This window comes from Gymnodraco acuticeps, unplaced genomic scaffold (genome assembly GCF_902827175.1).
Source record: "Gymnodraco acuticeps unplaced genomic scaffold, fGymAcu1.1, whole genome shotgun sequence".
Taxonomy (NCBI): Eukaryota; Metazoa; Chordata; class Actinopteri; order Perciformes; family Bathydraconidae; genus Gymnodraco; species Gymnodraco acuticeps.
In genome coordinates this window covers 4898888-4922995 of record NW_022991154.1, presented here as the reverse complement: position 1 = coordinate 4922995, position 24108 = coordinate 4898888, and the positions used below count along the sequence as shown (strand labels likewise).

General features: G+C 40.8%; 1 protein-coding gene across 1 annotated transcript in view; it reads left to right on the top strand.

Annotated features, from left to right (window-relative positions):
* Nucleotides 1–24108, top strand: part of exoc2 (exocyst complex component 2) — a 56258-nt gene that overhangs the window by 3215 nt on the left and 28935 nt on the right. Inside the window, 5 exon segments of the mRNA XM_034237458.1 lie at nucleotides 11530–11679; nucleotides 13546–13722; nucleotides 16444–16570; nucleotides 18685–18798; nucleotides 20265–20389. Of these exon segments, the coding sequence (XP_034093349.1) occupies nucleotides 11562–11679; nucleotides 13546–13722; nucleotides 16444–16570; nucleotides 18685–18798; nucleotides 20265–20389 (661 nt within the window). The 5' untranslated portion in view covers nucleotides 11530–11561.

The window sequence follows — 24108 nt, the reverse complement described above, 5'->3', positions numbered from 1 at the left end:
TTATATACTATCACGTTGAATCGTGTTTTATGCCGTTTGCCAAGACTTGATAAGTCGCTCGTAAAACACAGGAGGTATGGAAACTAAGAACACCATGTGTGGTCAATTGTACAGCTAATATAACACGACACATTAGTTGTATTTCCTTTAACTGGTGGATATAGAGTTGCTGCGGGGGAGACGCTGCGCACAGCTGATCGACAGCTGGAACACAAACCACCAAATACGAAAACATAATTCAGATCCAGTCGTCATGACTCCACTCCGGAGGGATTCCCCGATCATTTCTTACAGTCTCTCATCAAGGGGGTGTCTCCTGTCCCCGGTACAAACACACTGCCTGAGGAAGGCTATGTGTATTGTTTTTGTCATGAACCTTTTTCGGGCCATTTATTTATTTATTTTGGTGACGATCCGACCTCCATGCTGCTACTCTGGTTCAAACTGCATCCACCAAACAATATGATTTATCTCGACCTCCCCAAAATAACCCAAATCTGACACGGTGTGAGATGTCTTTTTTTAGCTGTTCTGTCGTCATTTCCTGCGATCTTCTTCATGCAGTCAGTCAGTCAGAATGAATGAATGGATGGGCGTTTCTTTCACTATTTATAGGCAAATATGGGCGTTACGTGAAGCCCGCAAAAGCTGCACCGCATTTCGAGTCGATTGTGATTTATAAAGGGGAACAAGTGCCGTACGCACTTTCCTCGCCGGTATGCAATGTTTTGTGAATCGGAACATTTCTTTACCTATTTTTTTGCTTTGTACTACATAAGCAACCTTCTCACGTGAATCCTACGCAAGGCGTTATAAATGAGGCCCCTGATCTCAATCCTATGGAACAAGAGATTTGCATCATGGATGTTCAGGCGACAAGTCTGCAGCAACTGAGTGATGCTATCATGTCAATATGGACCAAAATCTCTGAGGAATGTTTCCAGCAACTTGTTGAGTCTATGCCACGAAGAATTAAGGCAGCTCTGAAGGCAAAAGAAGGTCCAACCCGGTACTAGCAAGGTGTGCTTAATGAAGTGGCCGGTGATTGTATATCAAAAACACATAGGCTTTATGGGCAAATTAAAACCACCGACCAGTCTTTGCGGACCCCATACGTTCACTATATAAATATGTTGGGTTCATTATGAAACCATGGCAGGTGTACCTAGACTGCAGGTAATGGAAAACGTACGGTGGCCGAAAGGTGCAAACACTTTTCCATTAGGAGGAATCCGCTGCAATTTCAGGAACGATGCACACTAAATAAAAACACAAATGTACCAAAAAACTTGCAGAGGAAGAAAATGACATATCGTACAGCTAATTGTAGGTACTGTAATAATGTAAAGGCTGATCAAATTCAAATAACATTTCTTTGTTATGTCCTACAAGTGCCTGTTTATACAAACCAAATATAGTTGTAGTAAACAGCAATAACATGAGCTCAGCTTCTTTTGTTTTCAAGCCTATGTTACTCCAACATCCAAGAAAGTACAGTTCCTGCTATGGTTAGGCTAAGATATTACTTACCTTAAAAACCTCGAGTCGTCCCTGTTGTGATAGACACTGTTCAAACAGAACAGACTCTAAGCCTCTATAATCACTACTCTTGTGTACTTTTGTCAAATATTGTTGTAACAGTCTTCCTTTAAATAGGCTTTTTAGAGGAAACAGTACCCTTACCATGTGTGTTTGTTCAACTGATTGATTGTGTGAGAGATTGAATGAGAGTAATTGATTGACGGGTCGGTTGCAGGCAGGCACCATGTCGCAGGAATAGGTTGTCATTGAGCTCCTCCATCATGTGTGTCGACATCCATGCTAACAACTTTCAGTGAGAGCCTACTGTGTATCTCCCTCTCTTCCCCAAAGTCAGCACTGCTTGGCTGGGGGATGGCGGGGGGCAACGCTACACTGATCCATTTCCTGCCCCCCCTCCTGGGGCTCTAATTGAAAAATGTGGGTGGCCCTGCTTGTTTGCTTTGGTGGAATGTGGTGGGTTGTGTTTTTTGAGGCTTTTTCCTCAGCGCCGCTGCTCCGCAGACCTCGGGGTTAATCGAGCGGCGGGGGTCAGGCCGAGCCTTGTTTGTGAAGCGGCACTTCTCCCTCACCCCCTTCTGCTCTCTGCAGTCTGCCCCACCTGGTAGCCTTGCTGACAGGCTTGTTGGGCCACTGGTTTTCACAGTATGGTTTCTGTGACCCAGTCAGACCCACACAGACAGACAGAGGGGTCTGGGCTGGGAACATGGTCACAGCAAAGCTCAAGAGACAAGCTCAGTGATGAGTCAGCTTGTTTCATGTAGATCCTTGCCAAATTCCAACTTATTGAAAGAATAAGGCGTAGTCATAATAGAGTGACACAATTTGACACTAAATTGAATGATTAATTAAGTCACTTTTTAATGAGCTTTTCTTGTTTTTAGCTTCTCAATTGCAAGGACTTTAGGGGAATATTCAGGATGTTTAGATTGTGTGACAGACACAAAAAACGATTTAAGCCATTATTTATGACCAAATGTAAAGAAATTGTTGATTGCATCCCAAAATAATTATAAAGAGTCAACTTCTAGAGCAGAAAAACCAACAATTTTGATAATTTATTATTGACATTTTATTTTCACCCCTATTAAAGGTGGGGTAGGTAATGTTGGAGAAACCAGCTCGAGTGCGCTAGAATTTGAAAATACACAGCCTCCAACACACACGAACGCGCACATGTCCAATGAGGGCACGAGATAAGTTTGTGCCCAGATGGAAGGCTGACAGGCAGGTAGGCCATCCAGTTACTTTAGCCGGGCCGGCTCAGATGATTGGTCGTGCTTTTTACAGTACTACGGCTTCCACAGATGACTTTTTTGTCAAAGCACTTAAGATATTCATTGCTATCGGGATGTTAAGAGCATTCCATGGAATATAACAAAGTGTATCTCGAGCCGGTTTCTCAAACGTACCTACCCCACCTTTAACTGATTACTATTCTGCAACAGTTGTTTTGGTTAATCAACTAGTGTTAACGTTTACTGGTTAATTTATGATAGTAAATTGAATATTTGGAGGGTTATGGACTATTGGCCCAAAAAAGATAAATACTGAAGACTTCAGCTTGAGCTTTGTGATTTTGTGATGGACATTAGTCACATTTTTTCTATTCGAAGCTTTAAAAAACAAACATTTAAACATACAAATGTAATCTGCAAATCTTTTGACGATATAAAAGAAAATGTAGATAACTAGTTGCAAGCCAAAATATATTTGACGAATATAATTCCTGATGGTGACAGTGAAGATGGTTCTCACGCTGCTGATGTGTTTTTGATGTAAAGCAGCAGTGTTATCCCCCGGCTCATAAAGGTTCAAATCTCTCCATTTCGCCACATGATTTGGGCAAAGCCATCTGTCTCCAGTCTCCTAATCCTCTGAAAACATCTTCCTGCATCTGGAGGCCTACACTTCATATTTCTGTTTGTTGTTCCAGGATCTTTATATGGGAAATTGGGGACTTCACTTCGTTAGCCTAAATCTGCAAAAGCACTTGAGACTGACAAACAAACAAACAGACAGCCCTAAAGATAACAAAGCTTGCGGGCAGCCATCATGATGGTCGGATAGTGAGCCAGAGGCGCACATTTGATCGCTCTGTCCTTTTCCCTGTCACGAAATACACTCTGTGAACGCTGGGACCGCATGCATGTGCAGGAGATGCTGAGTCATTGTGGAAAGATGATGACTGGACGTAAAGTGTTGCAGGAATTAGTTCTAAACCTGGAAATTAGTTATTATGTAAGCACTTCTGGGTTCCCTCATTTCCTACTTCCTAGTAAATGTTTTTTAAATGACTTTTTGATTGCATGCCGGAAAAAAGTTCTGTGGTTAACTCCAGCTTACAAGATGTCCTTGTTTTGTTCTGAAACGTAACATATTTGATTAAAGATCATACTTCTAAATGTCTTGAGCATTTACGTGTTACAGGGGGTCCGCGGGGTCTTAAAAAGTATTAAAAGTTGATAAATCAATTTAGCGAAAATGAAGGCTATTAAACGGCATTTTCCAAGGTATTACATTTTGCAGCTTGTTTTCAATAAGTATATAAATGGTCCAAAGAGGTTGTGTTCTACAGTCTGCCTGAATGTAATCATTGCGTAGGTGTGCAGTGTGATTCTGTGTAGTTTATTTATGGCATCCCGTTGGATTTGACGTCATCTGAACAGGACATCGCACGCTCACTGCTTGATAGCGCAAAGGTCCGTTTACGCCGTTTGTTAAACAACATCGTTATGGGGAAATGCAAGTTTGCATCTCTTGGGAACCTAAATCAAATACTACTTTCTAACTCAATGCAAGGCTTCTTTTTCTAATAAACCTTGCATTGGGTTGGTCACACAATGAATTCTCTTGTGCTTTGTTCTATCTGAATTATGATAAGGAGTTATCACAAGCTGTTTCGTTGTGCTATCTTACAATCAATACTGTATACAGTAAATGTGAGGTAAAGTGTGTCGCCAATGTAACCAGTTGGAATGCAAAGTGGCGATGAGGTCTTAAAATGTATGGAAAGGGTCTTAAAAAAGGTCTTAAAATGTATTAAATGTGACTTCAGGATTCCTGCATATACCCTGTGTTAGAAACAACGATTGCAAACGAGTGGGGTGTGAGACTCATAAACCTCATCACCCTGAAGGCGGGTCTGCCTTTAGCTTAGCGATGTTGACTTAAAGTCATTCGACCATGATGTAGTAGTTTATAGCCTAACGTTAGCTATTTACTTCTGGCGTTTGCATTTACTAACTATTATGAATGTAGTGGCTTTTGGTACATATTATTCAGGTTAACAAAACTTGTAATAAATAAGTCTTAGCCACAGATCTGATTTTCTGCAATATTCCAAAACCCATTGGAAAAATCGCATTGGCTTTTGTGGAGGAAGCCCTTAGGAAGCTAACCTCCGGGTCGGCCTACAAAAGGACATCATCACTTCATTGCTCCACTCTATCGGACGCAGGCTTCGTCTGTTCTCCAACAGAACCTGCACAGTTCATGTTATCATTTACAATCCATTTATTTGAAATATGATACAGTTGACACCCATTATGTCTAATTTGGCTACATTGCCCTCTCCACATCTCAGATGCATGTGGCGACGCGGGTGTGAGCGAACACTGTGGAGGATTGTTCAGAGCCTCACCCCGCCTGTGATCACACGGTCTTCTCAGGCGGGGCCATGTTTGGCCCGCTCTGTCCATTCAGAGGACTCGAGAGGGCGATCTTTGATGGATTCTGGTGTTTGTGTAATGTTGGGGAGCTCGGACTGAAATGGTGCAAGTGTGTGTGTGTGTGTGTGTGTCGCAGGGTAGTGAGTTAGCTGATGGAAGACGGAGGGGCCGAGGGTGATGAGCTGTCTAAATGGGTCCCTTTGTGTGATCTAAACCCATCACACTCTCTCTTACACACACACACTTGCCAATCACTGCCATATGCGAGTCACCTTTCAACTCAGCAGTATGATCTAAGGTATGAACGCCTTATTCATGAGATAGTCATGTGGCTGCATGTTGATATAGTGCGGCAGGTAAGAGGGATACACATGGCGGTGGTGCTGCAGAGAGTTTGTCATGTTTTGAAGTTGTGGAAATCCAAAGGTCAGAGTCTGGAGGACTTGGGGGGTTTTAACCCGCTGGCAATTTTGGTCAATTCTTTGGAGGATAATTACAATTCCTTTTGTCCAGGACAGATGTTTTGATGAAGTGTTATCTTTTAGAGAGTGGAGACAAACACGAAATAGAAAAGATGAAGAGGAATAGTATATGCATGGCTATAGTCTTTGATAAAGTAGATTAATATCAATCCGACAGTTCAACCCTTTTTCTCAAAGCCAGAGCGATGTTGTCTAAAGACCCAATTGCTAAATTTACAAAGAGAAACAGCTGAGATAAGCGATACATCCTCACATTGAAGAATCTGCAATTGATTGCCAAAAAAATGGCAAAGATATGATATAATAATAATGGTTATTATTATTATGAATCAGGGACATTTTCTTGTTAATGTTTATTTATTCTGTTAATACCGGCTGATAGTGTTTAGCTCAATTCTCTATACTAATGATTGATTTGGAGCAAATGGTAACTTAAGGTAGAGGGGGAAGATAGACTAGTTGGTTTTAAACACCCAAACAAATACCCTCTTCCTGTCAGGACATTATCCTCTGCATTATTATTGTTATTATTAATAACTAACAGAAACATTCTGTGCCAAAGTCAACCCCCTTTTCCATTCCCCTCTCCCTGTCACACACACACACACACACACACACACACACACACACACACACACACACACACACACACACACACACACACAGTCATTGTCATAGCCCTCAGTCGAAAACATTTATTAAAAAAGAGTTGATGTGATCATTCCCAAAAATTCACATCATGTTTAATCTGCTGCGATCCACATTTGTTTAGTCTTTCAAAAACGTTCCTGCTTTTTTGAAAAACCGCAATAGAAGCTTGAAATGTAAGAATGATTCATTTCTTACAGCTCTTATGGATTGGTTTGTTTGTGTCCCGTTGACAGGCAGGGCATCGTACTGTCAGACTCTGAGGAGATATTCGCTGAAATTGTCAAATGTATTTGATTAGAATGGCTCCACCTTTCAAATGCTGCTAAATTAGTAAATGTTTTTGTTTTACAATCAAACTTCATTAATTGCAATCAACAATTTCTTTTAAGGCTATTCTCAGATTTGAATGTATCATATAATTAAATCTTTTTTCTTCAACGTAACAGCAAACACTGAACAGCACTATTTCTTCTCTTCAGGCCAGTTTATTATTGATTGCATCAAAGTGTGTAGGCCTACTTGAAACGCAAATCCTCAATATCGCAATTTTGATTCAATTTATAAGCAAAAATATGGTTTTGAATGTTATCCGGAAAGTAACCCCAGGCGCAGGGTAAGATCATCCACATGTCCTAATCTATCAAATGTGGTCTTCTGCATGGCACTCAAGTCAAACATCTTTCAACTCCCCTTGTATTTCCTTTTTATGGACAAGAAACCCATCTAGCCCAGACCATTGAGCACAGCTTATATGGGCTGTACTGCGTGTGGCGTTTCAAAATTACATTGTTTCATGTTACGCAAAGATTTGTTTAGAGCTTTAATGTAAAGTCTTTCCTTTATGCCTGCTTGCTGCAGCACAAGGCCAAGGAAGGGTTCTCACTTGTTAGCAAGCGCTGCAAGAAGATCCCAAGCCTCAGACTTCCACAGCTACCACACAGATTAGAGCCAAACCTGCTGTTTGTAAGAGAGCCTCCAAGGAAAACAAACCTGCCTTTTTAGCCCTATTACCAGAGAGAGAGAGAGTGGGGCTAGAGTGGGGGCTAACAGCATCACGGTTGGAAGAGAATCGAGCAAGAGAAAAGGGGGCTAAACCTGGTTGTGTGTTGTCATTGATTAAATGTAGCCTTCACAGTAAGACATGGCTTGACACATGTTGGAAGAGAGTGGGGTGTTCTCTCCTCTGACGCCCCCTAGAGGTTGATATCTTCATCCCTCTTGTGGAAAACTGCCTTCCTCATGAGTTTTCCAGCTGGAGCTTCAGAAACGTTTCTGTTGTTTTGCTCCTCATGCTACTTAAAGGAAAAATTCCCTCAGTTTGTCCCCGGTCTGTGTAAATGTATAGTTTCTGTTGCCTAGTTTATATGTGTGGTGGTGTGTGACTTTGCCTTGTGTCCGCTCAGGTTCTGCATGACTTGGTGCATGTGGGTGTGCACGCCGGTGTTATAGAGAGGGGTCTGGGCAGTGTTCCCGTGTCCATGCACAGCCCCCAGAGTAAAGTAAACACAGCGGCTCTTTTCTCATCCCAGCCGTCAGCAGGCTCTCCCCAGGCCCGCGCCAGAGACCACACACCCAGACCACACACACACACACACACACACACACACACACACACACACACACACACACACACACACACACACACACACACACACACACACACACACACACACACACACACACACACACACACACACACACACACACACACACACACCCACACACACACACACACACAAACACATATACACACACTGCCCAGACCTCTCCGCAGATCCTTCCACATACTCGCATACACACAGACCACACAACACCAGCTCGGGCCCCTCGCACGCAACCTAGCTGAGCTGTCATTCTGCCCAGCGTGTATGTATGTATGTATGTGTGTGTGTTTGTAAGTGTGTCTATGTGGGGGCCGGCTATCTGTGTGTTTGTGCACGTGTATATCCAAGTTGAGAGGAAGGGGGGGTAATCTAGAAACACTCCTGGTCCTGGAATCAGACTTGTACAAAATGAAGATCTTGTCCTCTGGCCCTCTGCCGCTCCCACTCTAAACATGTGGGATTGATGAAGGATATACGCAGCTCTTGTTTTTAGTCCTGTTAACCTCTTATCTTCGTCATGTCAGACCTATAGCCCGTCCATTTCCTCTGACAAGCGCAGGGCAGCAGAAACAACATGAGGTAAATCCCATTGGAGTGTTCTCGTTAACTCTGGGATGTCAGGGTGATGAAGGGTGGCCCCGTGGCAGAAAGGTTTCCCAGGAAAGGTTCCTTCTCTCAGGGGTTTCTAGGTTTATACTTTTTATTATTCGCTTTTTTTGTTGATCACTTATCCTAGTGACCCATTTCAAAACATTTCAAAGACAGAATAAGGAAAATCTGAAGGAAGTCTGTAGATTTTTGGGTTACAATGATCCAAATATTAGAAAATTGATAAATAACGACCTTGTGGAACTAAAACGCTAACCCTAACCCTAATCCTGGTTGGTAAATATTCAATCTAAGGACAATAATAATCCTCATTATCCAGAGGTTGCGTACCTACTTTTGGCTCCAGAACCACAATTACATTTGTTGTGACCCCTATTCAAAATAAAAGTATATCTTTGCTATTGAACACGTATGAAAGAAGATGTTTTCTGTACTCCTCAAAGGCCTACACTAAGATGCCTTTGAGGAGTTGAGAACATATCCAAACTGCAGCTCTGATATAAATGTAGATGCTTCGAAAGGTTTATAAAAATGTTTATTGACATTATTGAAAAGGTACAAATTAAATAGTATTTTATTATTGAAGGTTAAAGGTGGTATTGTAATGGACTGCATTACATTAAAGGTAACAAAATATCATTCGGATTATATTCAGTCCTGTCACTAACTATGATCCGAATGCTAAAACTAATTCTGGATTAACAACCACAGAAAACATGAACATACTGTTAAACAAGAGTACAAATGATACCTAAGACTTTCAATATGGCAGAATGGGTGTATTAGACTTTACTTACATAATAAATTGGCCACTGAGTGTAAAGCCAACCATGTTGTCAATGATGTTTATTTGAACTCATCATGTGGCATGAGATAGTTATGGTGTCAGAGGGCTCGGACTTACACACTTGATTTTATTATCCATTAAGGAATGTCTAGACTAATGAATGAATTATTCAGTCAATAAATTGTCGAAAAATAACAAGTCCAAGATGACGTCTTTTAAATATCTTGTTTGTTCTGAGAAACAACTCAAAATATAAATATAGATATTTAATATAAAAACAACAAAGGAAAGACCGAAACGATTGTCCGAATAGGTGCCAATGAATTTACCACAGATTGATTCATTACATATTTGTTCCCGCTTTTTATAAAAATTATTGTTCACAATTTCTGAGGTTGATGGAACAGACAGAATTCCAGCAAAAAGATGTTGTTTTTTCGATTGATTTTAATTGAAGTTGACTAACTTAATTTCTACAATTGATCAAACACTGCTTTTCCAAGCTTTGCCTTTCTGCTTTTCCTGTTTTTTTCTGACTGCTGGCTTTACCAAACCATTGGAAGACCGTCTCAGAGAGTTCGTGGTTAACATGTTCCGCCTACACCCAGTGTCTGGTGACCATATAACTTTACTAAAAATTCCCGCCTTCCCTGGTTCGGACCTTTTGAATTCTGTGCCAAATTGAAATGGACTCTTACAACTGGACAATTGTGTCTGATGTTAGGCCAGTTACCACCATGAACGTGCTGCAGGTCCAGTCCGTGTGAACTCCTGCATTGTTTGTGGAGAGCGTGTTTTGGCTGCGAAGCAAAAGGGCGGAAGCCTCTCTCAAGCAGCTTCAGAGAGTCCAGATCGGTCAGCCTCTTTCAGACCTGGCAGTCATTTATTAACAAACATCTGTGCTGCTGAAATACATCCTTTCATTTTTGCATTCGGACTCTTTCCCTCCCCTTCATTTGATCAGCCCCAACATGAACTGATTTCCATGGGTGCTCCTTCGCTGGTACCATAATCTGCTCTGCATTGTGTGGGCTTATGTGGAATGATTGGAGAGGCCAGGTTTATTTATCCTTCGCTGTGAGGTTTACATTCTTCCTTTCCTCCCTACTCTCGGTCTGCTCCTTCGCTCTTGGCTCCCTTCTCTATTTTTCCTATTATCTGAGAGATAACTGCTGCAATGCATACATTGTTTGGAGACCTACAGGGCGGGAAATTAACACGAGCTGCCAGCCAAATTTGCTCCAATTTTGCTGTCCCCAGTCAGTTCTAAAAACCTTAATATCTGGCTGTCTGTTGATTTAGTTAAAAAAAATGTTTTACCATATTTATTATCTCTACGGGGTCGTGGTTCTATTCTTCTTATATCCCATTTAAGATGTGGTGGTATAGCACAATATCGTAAACCTTTGTTGTGTCACGGTTTGACAATGCTAATATCCTTTATTGGTTTATCCACAGAAGTTATTTCCGCTTCTGGAGTTATCATTAGTGATTATTTTCACTGCCTGGATTTTTATTTGATGTCAGTCTGCAACATGCAAACGTTATAAATATCTAATTATTTTTTACTGATTATTAAAAACTTGAAATACATTTTTTAATAGACTTACATTGATACTCTGATTATTGTGTTATAAATGTTTTCATTATTAGATGTTCATATAGTAACTGAAATATCAGTGTGTTTGTTGAGTTTTAGGTTACTCTACATGGAAGGAAATGTCACCTGAGAATTAAATAATGTTCTTTCAACTGTTCTAAAACAGAGATGATCAGGATACTTTGTTCATCCTGGGGAAAAATCTAGAAGGAAAAGAAAGCATACAATATTTATTAAAACACAAGAAGTTGGAGTACAAATGTGCAATAACAAGATACAAATAAAATAAAGAAATGTATACAAAAATAGGAAATTAAAGTAAAATGTCTTAAAATAAAATAGGATTACAATATTTATATAAACATAAGAATTTAAAGTAAAAATATGAGAATGGAACGTCAATATATAACATGTATTTTAAAATATAAACAGTGGTATATTAGTATGTACAAGATATTAATGCAGAATTGTAGAGTTTAAGGGATTATTGTTTCTTTGGGATTACTGTGTTTCTAGCAGAAATCCTCAGAAGCAACTTAATAATGCAGTCCTCTAATGCATGCTTCCTTCTCCTCTCTGTTTCCAGGTCCAGGAGCTGATCGTCTGCCTCAGGCCACCATGTCTCGCGCCCGCCAGCCCCCGCTGGTCACAGGCATCTCGCCCAAGGAGGGTGCGGCTTGGACCAAAGTCACCATCCGTGGAGAGAACCTGGGCACGGGCCCACCCGACCTCATCGGTAACACTTGTATAACCGCACACAGCACAGTCTTGGTTAAATGTATTAGTTTATTTCATTCCTTTAAATTCAATTATCTTCAGTAATATTCATGACAAAAAAAGTGTTTCATATTTCTTTGTATTTCTAATTAGGTATGCATGTATTAACAAGTTAAGATAAATATACAGTATATAGATGTTATTTTGATCAGCCCATATAATACGTGAACAATGTGGAATTCAAAATGATTCGTTGATAAATCTTAGGTGATGATTTGTATCGTTTGTATTTCTCTGTGGTTGCTTTTGTTATAAAAGAGGGACACTGATGTTGAGTGAATAAAGCAGCGTTATTTTTGTCATTGAATTTCTGCTGTGGTGCGTGGAGTATTTTGTAACTTAAGTCGTATTAACTGGTTTTATTAACAAACCCGTCAACAAACCACAGCAGGCCCCTTTTTTTAAACAGGCTGGTGTAACGTTTATTTTTGTTTATATGATACGTAAGTGGACAAGACGCCTGATTCTTATCCTCCACTGGTCCATTTAGATTTTCTTTTCTTAACAATTTAATAAGTTCAGTAAAAAATACTGCATTTTCGTAGAGAATAATTGTTTTGTATTTGACACCTATAGATACGTAGCAATAATGCATTTCATTTAAACTGGCTGTTTACATTTTTTAAAAGTATTTTCTGAAGGCAGTTCGGTTCTCCTGAAAAGTTACTTAAGATTCAGTTCACACAAAGCAAAAGTTGTAAAATCTGACAAATGTATTTTGTTATGCAACAGTAATTTGAGATGCATCATCTGTACTTGAGATTCTTTTATTCTACGAGTAAATAATCAATTCATAAATAAAATCTTCCAGCACTTTACGAAGACTAAATAAACTCAACCAAAACTCCGACAGACCAACACAATAAAATAATAAGATATTATCCTGTTATGTAATTCAAAAGTACTTCTTCTGTGATATTCCTGCCAACTCTGTGTGCAACACACAGCATTCTTGTTTCTGTAAATATTTAGATACTGTATGCCTAGTTTGAGAAACTCAAGAAGGAAAGATGTTGTTAGTTTGTCTTTTTTAAGAGCCACACAGATGGACTATCTCCATCTTCTTCTGATTATGTGTTTGAACGTCACACTTTTCACATGCCGATATTTCCCCTCATGTGCGCCAATTCCTCCTTTACTTCTTTGGTTTGAGTGGAGGTGGGGGGGCAGTGCAGAGGACTCACACACCGCTCCATGCTTGGAAAGCCTCGCTCTGGCCAGCGATACAGGGCTATTTCTGACTGAGTGTCCCCGGGGCCTGGAATTCAACAATTAGATATGCACAAATGTGTGTGAGTGCTTATGTGTTCAAACAAAGTGGCCAGTAGAGAACAGAGGCAGGAAATGGGGCCCTAATTGGCATATTATTCACGCTTTTATGGGCTATTTCTCAATCAGCTTTCACAGGCTTTCATCGTGTTTTGAAGTGACGCTTTTTGAATCCCCTCCGCTGGAACCGTAATCCCGTGTCTCTCTTCTAGTGTCCAAATAGTTTTCAAGAGGGTTTTAAAAAGAGCACGACAGATGTGAGGGGCAGAGTGCACATTGTGCCAGTAATGGGCCACTTAGCGCTGAAGTGACACACGTTAGCTTAAAGCAGCTGAGTGAGAGGAAGGAAGGTCACGGCCACCCACACCCACCCTGACCCCAACTTGAGCTTTGACCCCCTGGTGACAGTTTGACTAAACTCGCTGATAGACGTCAATTCTGTCTGAGTGAGCTCCTCTTGTTTCAGATAGTCTGTGTGTGTCGGTGCTACACGGTGTTTATTTATGCTGTCACACTGTGGCTGTATCTCTCACCCTTTTCACCTCTTCCCTCTCAGGTCTGTCGATCTGCGGCCATAACTGCCTGCTGACAGCAGAGTGGATGTCTGCCAGCAAGATAGTGTGCCGCGTGGGGCCTGCCAAAGACGACAAGGGGGAGATCATCGTCACCACCAAGTCCGGGGGTCTCGGCACCTCCACTGTCTCTTTTAAACTGCTCAGGCCAGAGAGGATTGGTAAGACATTTCATTCGCCAGCCTGGACAGTAAAAGCAGATAGAAGTTGCAACTACGGCTGCAGCTAAAGAACATTTGTCTTAACTCTTTAGTGCAGGGGTGGGGAACCTCCGGCGCCCGGGCCGTATACGGCCCGCGAGACAATTTGATACGGCCCTCGAGGTAACACACGCAAAAAAGAAAAAAAGAAAAAAAATCTAGACCGCAAAATAATTAAACAAGCGAGTACCTGTTTTTCCTGGCCAAGGTCAGGGTCCTTGAACACAACACGAGCCTAACGTGTCATCACGTGGTATATGTCTCGTCCGACAGGGGTTTAGAGCAGAGCTGCCGGAGAGCAGAGCACCAGAACGCCGCTCCGGGCCGGGACTTCACAAATGTCAGTAGCCATAAGGAGTCGTACACATGCCGCAGTTTTTGCGTGTCTGTGTCTTTAGTTGTAAGCTCAGTGGCGATCTGTTAATCTGTCATACTGATCATACAGTCAATAACTTTGTTGTTATTAGCATCTGGTTAGCTAGCTATGCTAACGAATATAAGAAGCTTTTTCTACAACCAGTGAGGTAAAGGCACATCTTTATATGATTATTATAGTTATACAAACACAAGATAATAAAGTAAACGGGTATAAAATACTATATGACAGTAAAAAAAAAGTTGTCATTAATAAACAAGAATACAGTTTGAAAGGGGAGTGATTTGTAAAATATCCATAAAGAAAAAGAAAATCTGCTTCCAGTTCTGTTTCATATGGGTGTTGAGAGATGTATCCATAGATCTCCTCATGTTGCTCTCAAAGTGCACCAGATTGATGCTTTTAAGTTCAATATTTAAAAAAAAGGCATGTCCCCCGGACCCCCCTAGAAGAGGTTAGGTGTCCCCCCCCCCCCCCCCACACACTTAAATCATGTTCACATGGATAGGAAACTAAATTGCACACATCTTGTGTCCATATCTTTCTGTTTTGGTGGTCATGCCACAACTGTGCACGTGCGTGCATGCGCGAGTCATGGTAAGATATCTGGATTTAGAGGTTGCTTTTTCTTTGCACAGCATGAAAGAAAGGCCAGATGAATGGGTTGTGATTTTAGTATTTTTAAGCAGACGTCAATAATTTGTACGGCCCTCGGAGGATGTTGAACAAATTGAAATGGCCCTTGAGAGGAAAAAGGTTCCCCACCCCTGCTTTAGTGCATACAATACCAAAAGCATAATGGGAAGTACATGTCAAAAGGTCCCAGAGCTCAAGGTGACATATTCGCTATCCAACAGTTCAAAACAGAAAAAGGCAAGCAATTATATTGTACCATTTTTCAATTATGGAAGGCTGACACCAGGGCTTTGTTTGATTATCATAGGAAACATATATTAATATATTACCAAAGAAGCAACTAATAAACAAATAAATAATCTCTCTTATAAATGACAAGCCAACATTGCAGAACCCATAGGAAAGCAACAGATGAGGGATAGTACAGTGGGCTCCATGCTGATACAAATGTCTTTCAAATAGACAAAACACAAACATAAATAAAGTGTTCACCACCATGGCACAGATACATTACAAGAACATGTACAGAATACAATTCTGCAAATAAATGTAATTCAGGCAAATAGAAAAACGATTTCACGTTAATCTAAACTCCTCATCTCAAACATGGGTTAACAATGTTTATTTAGGTTTTAACAATCTAATTCCAATATATCTGACTGTACAGATTATTAGCCACTCATGACTTGTGTGCAACATTGAAAATGTATGTGTCTGTCTATGACTTGATGCACGTCTGTTAACCCTGCATCTATGTAAATAAATGGGTGAACATGCACGATATTTATCAGGGCTGTCAGATATTGGCAGATTATTGGAAATGTAGTGTATATCATTCTTCATTATTCTCATAAGGAAAGTATAGCCAATACGTTGACCGTTATAACAAAGCCGGATTGCTTTCATTGAAAGGACAAGTTCAGCATCTACAACACAATTGTGATTTTCCATGCAAGTGTTTTGATGTATTTTCTTCCAAAAACGAAATGAACATTTAAACTCAGAACCACTACATTAAAGCCTCTCCTATTCTATTCTATTCATCCCAAGTGAATGTGTTTAGAGTTTTACTAAATGCAACGTGTGTAGTCAATGTGACATTCCACTTGTGTTTCGATTACTTGAAATGCATGCTCTAACGTGTGTCGAGCTATTTCAGAGACCATAGATCTCTTTTCTATGGTTCGTAGGTTGTGGTCTTTCGTTACCACAGCGGCCTACTATCATGTTAGAAAAAAGACTTTGCAGTTTCCATTTGATTTGAGCTTTTCTGTATATTTGACGTTGTGTACTCAAAATACACTGCGTCTTTAGATATCTTTCTACTGTTTATGTATATATTTACTTTTTATTTTATTATATTTTTAAACATGCTGCTGTTACAAAACCATTTCCAAATTTGGGATGAATAAAGTATGCTGTATATAATCGTATCTATTCGAATCTTATGTAATTGGACGTACTGTATATGTACATAGGAAAGAAGACAGAATTTAATTTTGATATTTAGAAACATAGCTAAAACATAAATAAAATAAAAAGTATGTGTAATATATTCTCATGCATTAATCTGCATGTTCTAGTGAGTGTAGATTTGGGTGTGTGTGAGGGCACATCTGGGATGTGTTGTTAAACCCATTGACGTGTGACACGCCTCTCGTGTCCCGCAGGTATCCTGGACCAGTCTGCTGTGTGGGTGGAAGAGATGAACTACTACGACATGAGGACCGACCGCAACAAAGGCATCTCCCCCCTCTCCCTGAGACCCAGCAATCCACTGGGCATCGACATAGACAAGTACGGACACACACGAACGCACGCACACAAAAATGCCTCGGCACAATCACACCGCCATAAACACACGCGCTCTAGTCATCGAGACATGGTTTACATCCCTAAACAGAAACAAACTCTCCACATATGCGGCCGTTTGAAATATTATGCCAACACAGCAAAGATTGAACCGCTGCTCACAGGGAGTGGAAACAGAATAATTGTGTATAAAGCAGAGAAGACGGCGGACGATAGAAAGGGATTTGGAAAGAACTAAGGCAGCGACCCGCACACATGTTTGTATGCGGCCGGGCAGCGCGGGGCGGCCTCCCACGGGCCTGGCAGGGAGAGAACAAGTTGTAATATATAGTTTGTGTAGTCAGGTTCTGGCATTTCTGGGTTAGTGTTTGTTTGGCTAAGGGGCCGGGGGCAAGTGACCGCTCGTGGCCAGAGACGAGACCCCCATAAACAGGCCGGACCACTCACTCGTCTCTCTGGGTTGCAACCAGGATAAAACGTCATCGTAATTCTTTCTGACAGTAATGTGTTGATCTGATACGTATGAACTTTAGGATTAAATACTACTTAAAACATCTAATCGTAGAAGCTGTTTATAAGTAGAAGAGCATCACTCGTATGCGCATCTTTGCACGGTGATGTCCACTGCTGAGCTGTAGATGTTTTGCACCAGCTGTTTTGTAGCGTCATACTTGGCCTAAATATAACGTCTGTCCGTAGAGTTTAGTTGTTACTAAATATTTCCACATGCTTAACTATGAAACGATGGCAATAATGACACACAATAAGGTCTGATAGGTAGCGTAAGTGGAGTCATCTCTCCCTCTGACCTCTGATGTGACTCTTATTCCCAAGAATTGCGATAAAACCTAGTTTTATTTTTTAATCTTTCATTTAGGCTTGGGAAATATATAGGAGATACACTGTTATTGCACCCACATTACACCCATACTAGACCCTTATTATACCCATGTAACACCATTACTACACCCATATTAAACCTTAATTACACTTTTATTGCATCCAAATAACACTATTATGACACCCACATAACACATTAATTCACCCTATTTCATTCTTGTTACACCATCATTACACCCGCATTACACCCATATCATACCCGTGTTACACTGTTATTTCACCCATACTACACTGTTGTTAGACCAATATTACACCCATGTCACATCAATGTTTTACCCATATTACACTGTAATTTTACACATGGACACAGCCTGTCAAATGACTGCATCCCTCAGGATACAGAAACCATTAAAGTAACAGTTTTTGCAGCTGATGACAATAATTCTGTCAACTTCGTCAGGCAAGCTAAACACATATAAGAGCCTTCAAGTGGCATTGAATAATATAAGGAATCTGAAGAGCATCCTCAGCTAGCCTCATTTACATATCCATGTCAACATCAGTCTGTCAGGGCTATCTAGTGAGCTTGACTAGACCAGTAGCAATTTGTGTATTGACCTGTATTCCCCTCAAAAAACACTAATCATTTAGAATTCTTCTTAAACATGAATTTCATCCCATTCAAAAGCAATGCATTGTTTAAATCACACAAAAAGCTATTTGATACAGATACTTTATGCAACTTTTGCCAGTTTGCCATCTTAACCACATTACGTATTTATTTTTGTTTCACAGATCTAATAACTTTTTACTGTACTAGCCGTAAGTCAGTTTGTTTGTGTGTATGTGCAGAGTGGGTGGTGATGGGGGGGGCGTGGAGGGGTTGGTTTGTGTAGGCTACGGGTCATTAGCAGAGATCAAACTTCCCTAATGAGGGCTCGGTCCTCCAGGGGCGCCCAGGCGTCACACACTGCACTTCCCACGCCAGGCTCTACCAGCCTGGGGCCTTTTTGGCTGCACACTGCCCCCTGCTGGAGAACACCCACCCCAACATCACACAAAAAAAGAATCACACAAGTTACACAATACATTTTTTCAAGCCCTGCTCAATCGCTATTTGTTGTCTTGTATTAATACTTTTATTTTTCTCTGTATGAGTGTCATTGCAGTTCATGATTTCAACCTACTTTTATACTTTGCAGCACTTTATATGTTTGCCTTTCTTCTGTGTTCACCTTTGTTCATCTGTCTTCTTTTAGAGGCAAGATCCCACAGAAAGACATCGAGCTGACATTTCCAGGAATGAGTGGAGACTTCACCAGTGAGAACTTCTCTGCCACCTGGTACCTCATAGAGAACCACACAGGCTCCAGGTAAGTCCTCATGTCATCAACCCCCCTGCAACGAAGTTAGTCAATGCGTAAAATAATTAAAAAAATAATATCAACATAGTGCTAAGTTGTTGGATGTTACAGGGACTGTCTGTGATAAATGCAGATCACACTGTTCTTATTGCATAAGAGAAAAAAATGGTCAAATTACATATCTAAAAATTGCAATATCTCGCCTTGCTCACAGTCATGCTATATCATGAATCCTCACCCCTGTGTCATGATATGTATTGTATTGCAAAGTTCTTGCCAATACACAGTCCCACAAAAAAGAGCTCTCGTAAATAATGGGTTTTGTATCACACAATAACCACCAGAGATTGGCTTGCAACATATAGTGTCCTCAAATGTAATAGTGACTAGGCAGAACAGAGATTTAGGACAAATTCCCTGTGGCTTGGCTCAGTGCATTAATGCTGTATAGTGACGGTATATCCTATATGTTTCTTTTAGAAGCACATCTTGCTGGCACATGACATCAGTGGCACGTAAATGAATGTGTTGAAGAGACATTCCCTTGTATAACAAGTTGAAAAGAGGTTTATAGATCCTAGAAGAACTCCAATAAGTCCATTAATCAATACGTTGTTCAACAGGATTTTAATTGTCAATCATTTTAATAATTTATCGGTGAAAGCTTCTCTATTTTCTTTATTCTGCATTAGTAAACTGCATATATTTGTCTTTAGACCATTGGCCAGAAATGCCAAATGTTAAAATGTAAAGTATACAAAATGCATGGAGGGCACAAAGCTTTCACGCCCTAGATTACGGCTGAATCTTCACATGGTCTTTTGGCCCCTCACAGAGCAATTAGGTATGTCAACGACAAGGCAGCGTGCTGACCTGGACCCCCAGCCCAGTTGACTGTCATGTCAGGGCAGAGGAGAGTTATTTTGGACTCTCCTGGTTTCCTCTCCCCCTGCTTAGCCTTCCAGTAACCCAGACCCCAGAATCCAGCATGACCAGGGGCCTCTGTTTGGAGCTCGCAGGTTGACTGTTTCTTCCTGCGGAGGAAACCCCTCTCGGGACACTTACACACGTACTCACATTGGCCAAACAATGTGTGTGTGATTGTGTTTCTACGATAAAAACGTGTGTGCAAAATGCCATCATTGTAATGTAGTGCTGAAGGCATTAGCTGTCGTTTTTAAATATATCAACATTATTTGAATAATGCTTTATTGTTATCCAGTCAAATTGTGGATTTGTGAGTTCTGGCTTCTTTTTTTAAATATGATGATTTTATGCTTTTCTCAGTTTAATATTGTAAATTGGAGCAGTTTGTAGACGTGATCTTGGACTCCTGTCATGGGCATTTTTTAAGTTTATGAGACATTTTATAGACTAAACAGTTGCTCATTTAACTAGAATAATGACGAAATGATTGACAACAATCACAGCTTGTTGGCATTAATATAATGGCATCATCATTTTTGTTTTCTCAGTTTTGAGCAGCTGAAGCTCGCGGCCAACAATCTGAAAAAGCAGGCGACCAAGAAGAACGAGGGGAGTCTGGTGTATGTGAAAGGAGGCCTCAGTACGTTCTTTGAGGCCCAGGACGCTCTGGCAGGTGAGAGGGATTAACACATTTCTGTGTGCTGTGGAATCGTACCAAATGGCCTGCACAAACTTTTCAAATCATCACTCTTCATCTCTGCTCATAAACAAGCTTTTGATTTCTTGGAAAGCGGCGCGTGTGCGTGTCCTGGGACTTTTCCCCCTCCACACGCGGTTCAGCAGCGGTTGATTAAAGAGGATAATTTGGCTGCCGTGGGAAAACCCTCCACTTTGTACTATAGTTACACAAGCCAACCTCAACATGGCTAACTCGCGTTACTCAAAATAAGATCAGCTCTCACCTGTCGCACACAATCTCACACACAAACACACATGAGGCCAAAATGATGTCAAGGTAGCCGAGACTGACTGCTGTCGCTCTGCCAGGTACTTCAAATCAATTGTTCGCTTCATCATTCATACTTTTGTCTGTTTACTCTCTCCTCCCGCCATAGCCGCTCAGTTACTTCCCCTTACTATTTATACGTACACTTTTCTGCCTCCATCATTATTATTATTGCTTTCTGTATGTTTGTGCCCCGGTTGGGAGAGAGGCAATGTTTTCATTGTTAGTGGCTGAATCTAAATAAACGGAGCAGCCCAACACAATGCAGGCCAGAGTATTAGGACTGATAGTGGCGATAACAGAGCCAATATGACCAATGGGAACAATGCGCAGTCATTCTCACGTTCAGACTGAGTGTGCCTACTGTGTGCCCACTGCCCCTAATGGGAAATGTACAGTCTCTACAGGATGAGGAAGCAATACAGTATGGATGGACTTAAGCGACCTGTGAACCAAGAGTGCATGATGATGCTTCATGCACCCTGTTCACGTTTATATAAAATGGGTAAAATATGCCCCACTTAAAGTGGACCTATCATGCTATATTTGAAAAATATATTGTAGGGTACCTATAGGATACCTATATAAAACATGTCTGTGAAGTTTTTTTTTCAAAATACCAAACAGATCATGCATTTTAGCCATGCCTCATTTCGCTCTATTTGCTCTTTTCCAGCCCTGTTTTTACAAGTGCTGATTCTGTGACATAGCTTTAATGCAAATGAGCTGCAGCTGACCACGACCCCCTGCAGGAGAGAGGAGCGTGCTTTGAGATCAGCTGCTGGGCTCTCAGAAGAGGGGGAGGAAAAGAGAGGCTCCATCCTCCGTGTATTATTCTTATATTATTATATAGAGTCATTATTCATTTGTTTTAAAGCTCAATAAATAACAAAGAAGACCTTTGACCGGAACTTTTCTAATTTTGTCCGGAAGATTTAAAGTTTAACGGACATGTTGACCAGTGAAAAAAATCGAACTGAAACTCTGCCGCACGGTCCCCTCGTCCCTTGGAAGAGGTGGAGAGGTGGGTGTTTGTCATCTGCTGGTGGCAAACCGGAGAGAATTACAGCAGCAGGAGCAAACGCTTGCCTCGGGGAGGGAGAAAGATTTGGAGAGTATGGAGTCAGATTTGGGTCAATATTCTAGCGCGTAAAACAAGCTACTCACGAGCGGAAAATGTGCTTTTACATGCGCATAAAATGACCCTCGCGCGCAGATTAAACCCCCACGAGCGGCGAGAGACAGCCCTCTTGCTCGCCCGCGGGAGTATCAGCCTCGCGGAGTCTGTCTACTCGCGCGTGAAAAGTTTCTGGCACTTTGGGGCGGAGCCACTGGACTTTGATTGACAGCTGCCAGGAAACCCGGAGTTGCCAGGTTTGATAAATGCCTGAACTACCAAGAGCCGAGGAGTGACGGCAGCAAAATCAGTTGGACGAGATTGAATGGTAAAGTTGTCCATAAAAAACTATTATATTCGTAAAGTGTACAGCTAATATATATATATATATATATATATATATATATATATATATATATATATAAATTAATTTTATATAAAACAATATATTTTTGAGTGGGCTGTATCTGTCGAAAATTGCATATATATATATATATATATATATATATATATATATTAATTAATTTTATATAAAACAATATATTTTTGAGTGGGGGTTTAATCTGTGCGCGAGGGTCATTTAATGCGCGTGTAAAAGCACATTTTCCGCTCGTGAGTAGCTTGTTTTACGCGCTAGAATATTGACCCAAATCTGACTCCATACAGAGCGTCCACAGCGGAGAATAAACAGAAGGGCAACCATGCGTGGGAAGTCTTCTTCGCTGCTTTTGTGGCAGACTACAGCGCCACTTACAGGCCTGGCATATGTACTACAGCGTCTCCAGCGCTTGTGGCCGTGGCCCAACCCCCCATTCCCCTGATAGGTGGAGAGTTGCCCATATAGGCGGAGCACCCCTTTTCTGACGTCAGAAAAATTCAAATCTGATCTGTATCAGTCTGTATCAGCTCCGTTGCAGCCCCGTTTTTAGAGATTTGGGTATGGAGGAAAAGAGAGAGGGTTGTGTTTTCTGACACTTGGTGAGTTCCCTGACACACCGGGGACACATATTCATGTATAAAAGATGTACAAAAGTGCATTTTGCACGATAGGTCACCTATTTTTTTAATTCGGAACACTTTGAGCTAAACAAGGTGGGAAGACAACTAGTGTTAATTTCGTCAACGAAAACTATGACGAAAAATGTTCGTCAACGACCTTTTTTACAAGACTAAGACGAGACGATGACGAGCTAAAAATAGATTCTTGATAATAAAAACTATGATGAAATGTATATTTAGTTTTCGTTGATGGGACGAGACGGGACAAGACGGGACTAAGGTGTTAATGGTGGACTATTGGACATTCAAAATGCAGCATATTTTCCCCCAAGTGTCCGTCTTGTCTGTCAAAATGCATCTTACGTTTCTAACTTGCAATATCATTATTTCTGCTCTTTTCACTCCGGAAGAGCGATCTCCCTGTGTCTCTCTGTGTGGGGGGGGGTGGTCTAACAGACGCTGGAGCGGCACACAGAGATCTGCTGTGGATGCTCAGAGAGTATAGAGACACTCTACAAGGCTCGATGTGGACAAAGCTTGTTTGCCATTAGTGTTTTCCCATAAGCGTGTTGACACGAGCAGTCTGACATACAGTTGCTCTGTTTCCTCAATTAGAGTAACGTTATCACATCAGGTGCGCAGAGGTGGGAGAAGTACAGATCTTGTAGTTAAGTAAAAAAGTACCAGATTGTAGGAATACTCTGTTACAGTAAAAGTACTGCATTCAAAATATTACTCAAGTAAAAGTAGAAAAGTATTAGCATCAAAATATAGTGAAAGTAGCGACAGTAAAAGTAGTCGTTGTGCAGATTGGTCCATTTCAGAATAATATATATGATGTGTTTTATAATGATTGATCATGAAAGTATTCTCAAAGCTGGTAAAGGTGCAGCTAGTTTAAATGACTTTGTATACTGCAGGAGCTTGTGAATTTACTCCAGGTGGAACTAAAGTCTGATTTAACCCTTGGTTATATTTCACATCATTAATCCACATCTGTGAAGTAACTAAAGGTATTCTATACATGTAGTGGAGTAGGAGTACTAAGTAGCAAAACATTGAAATACTCCCGTAAAGTACAAGTACCTCAACATTTTACTCAAGTACAGTACAATATAATAACATCATTATATATTTTTTATTTATTTCACATTTAAATAAAGCAATGTTAATTCGGTTTACAATTTGTTAAGTTTTTCCCTTTAAAAAATAACAAAAAGTACCTATAAGAATACCGTTAAAGTACCGGATCTATAAGAGTAGTACAGTA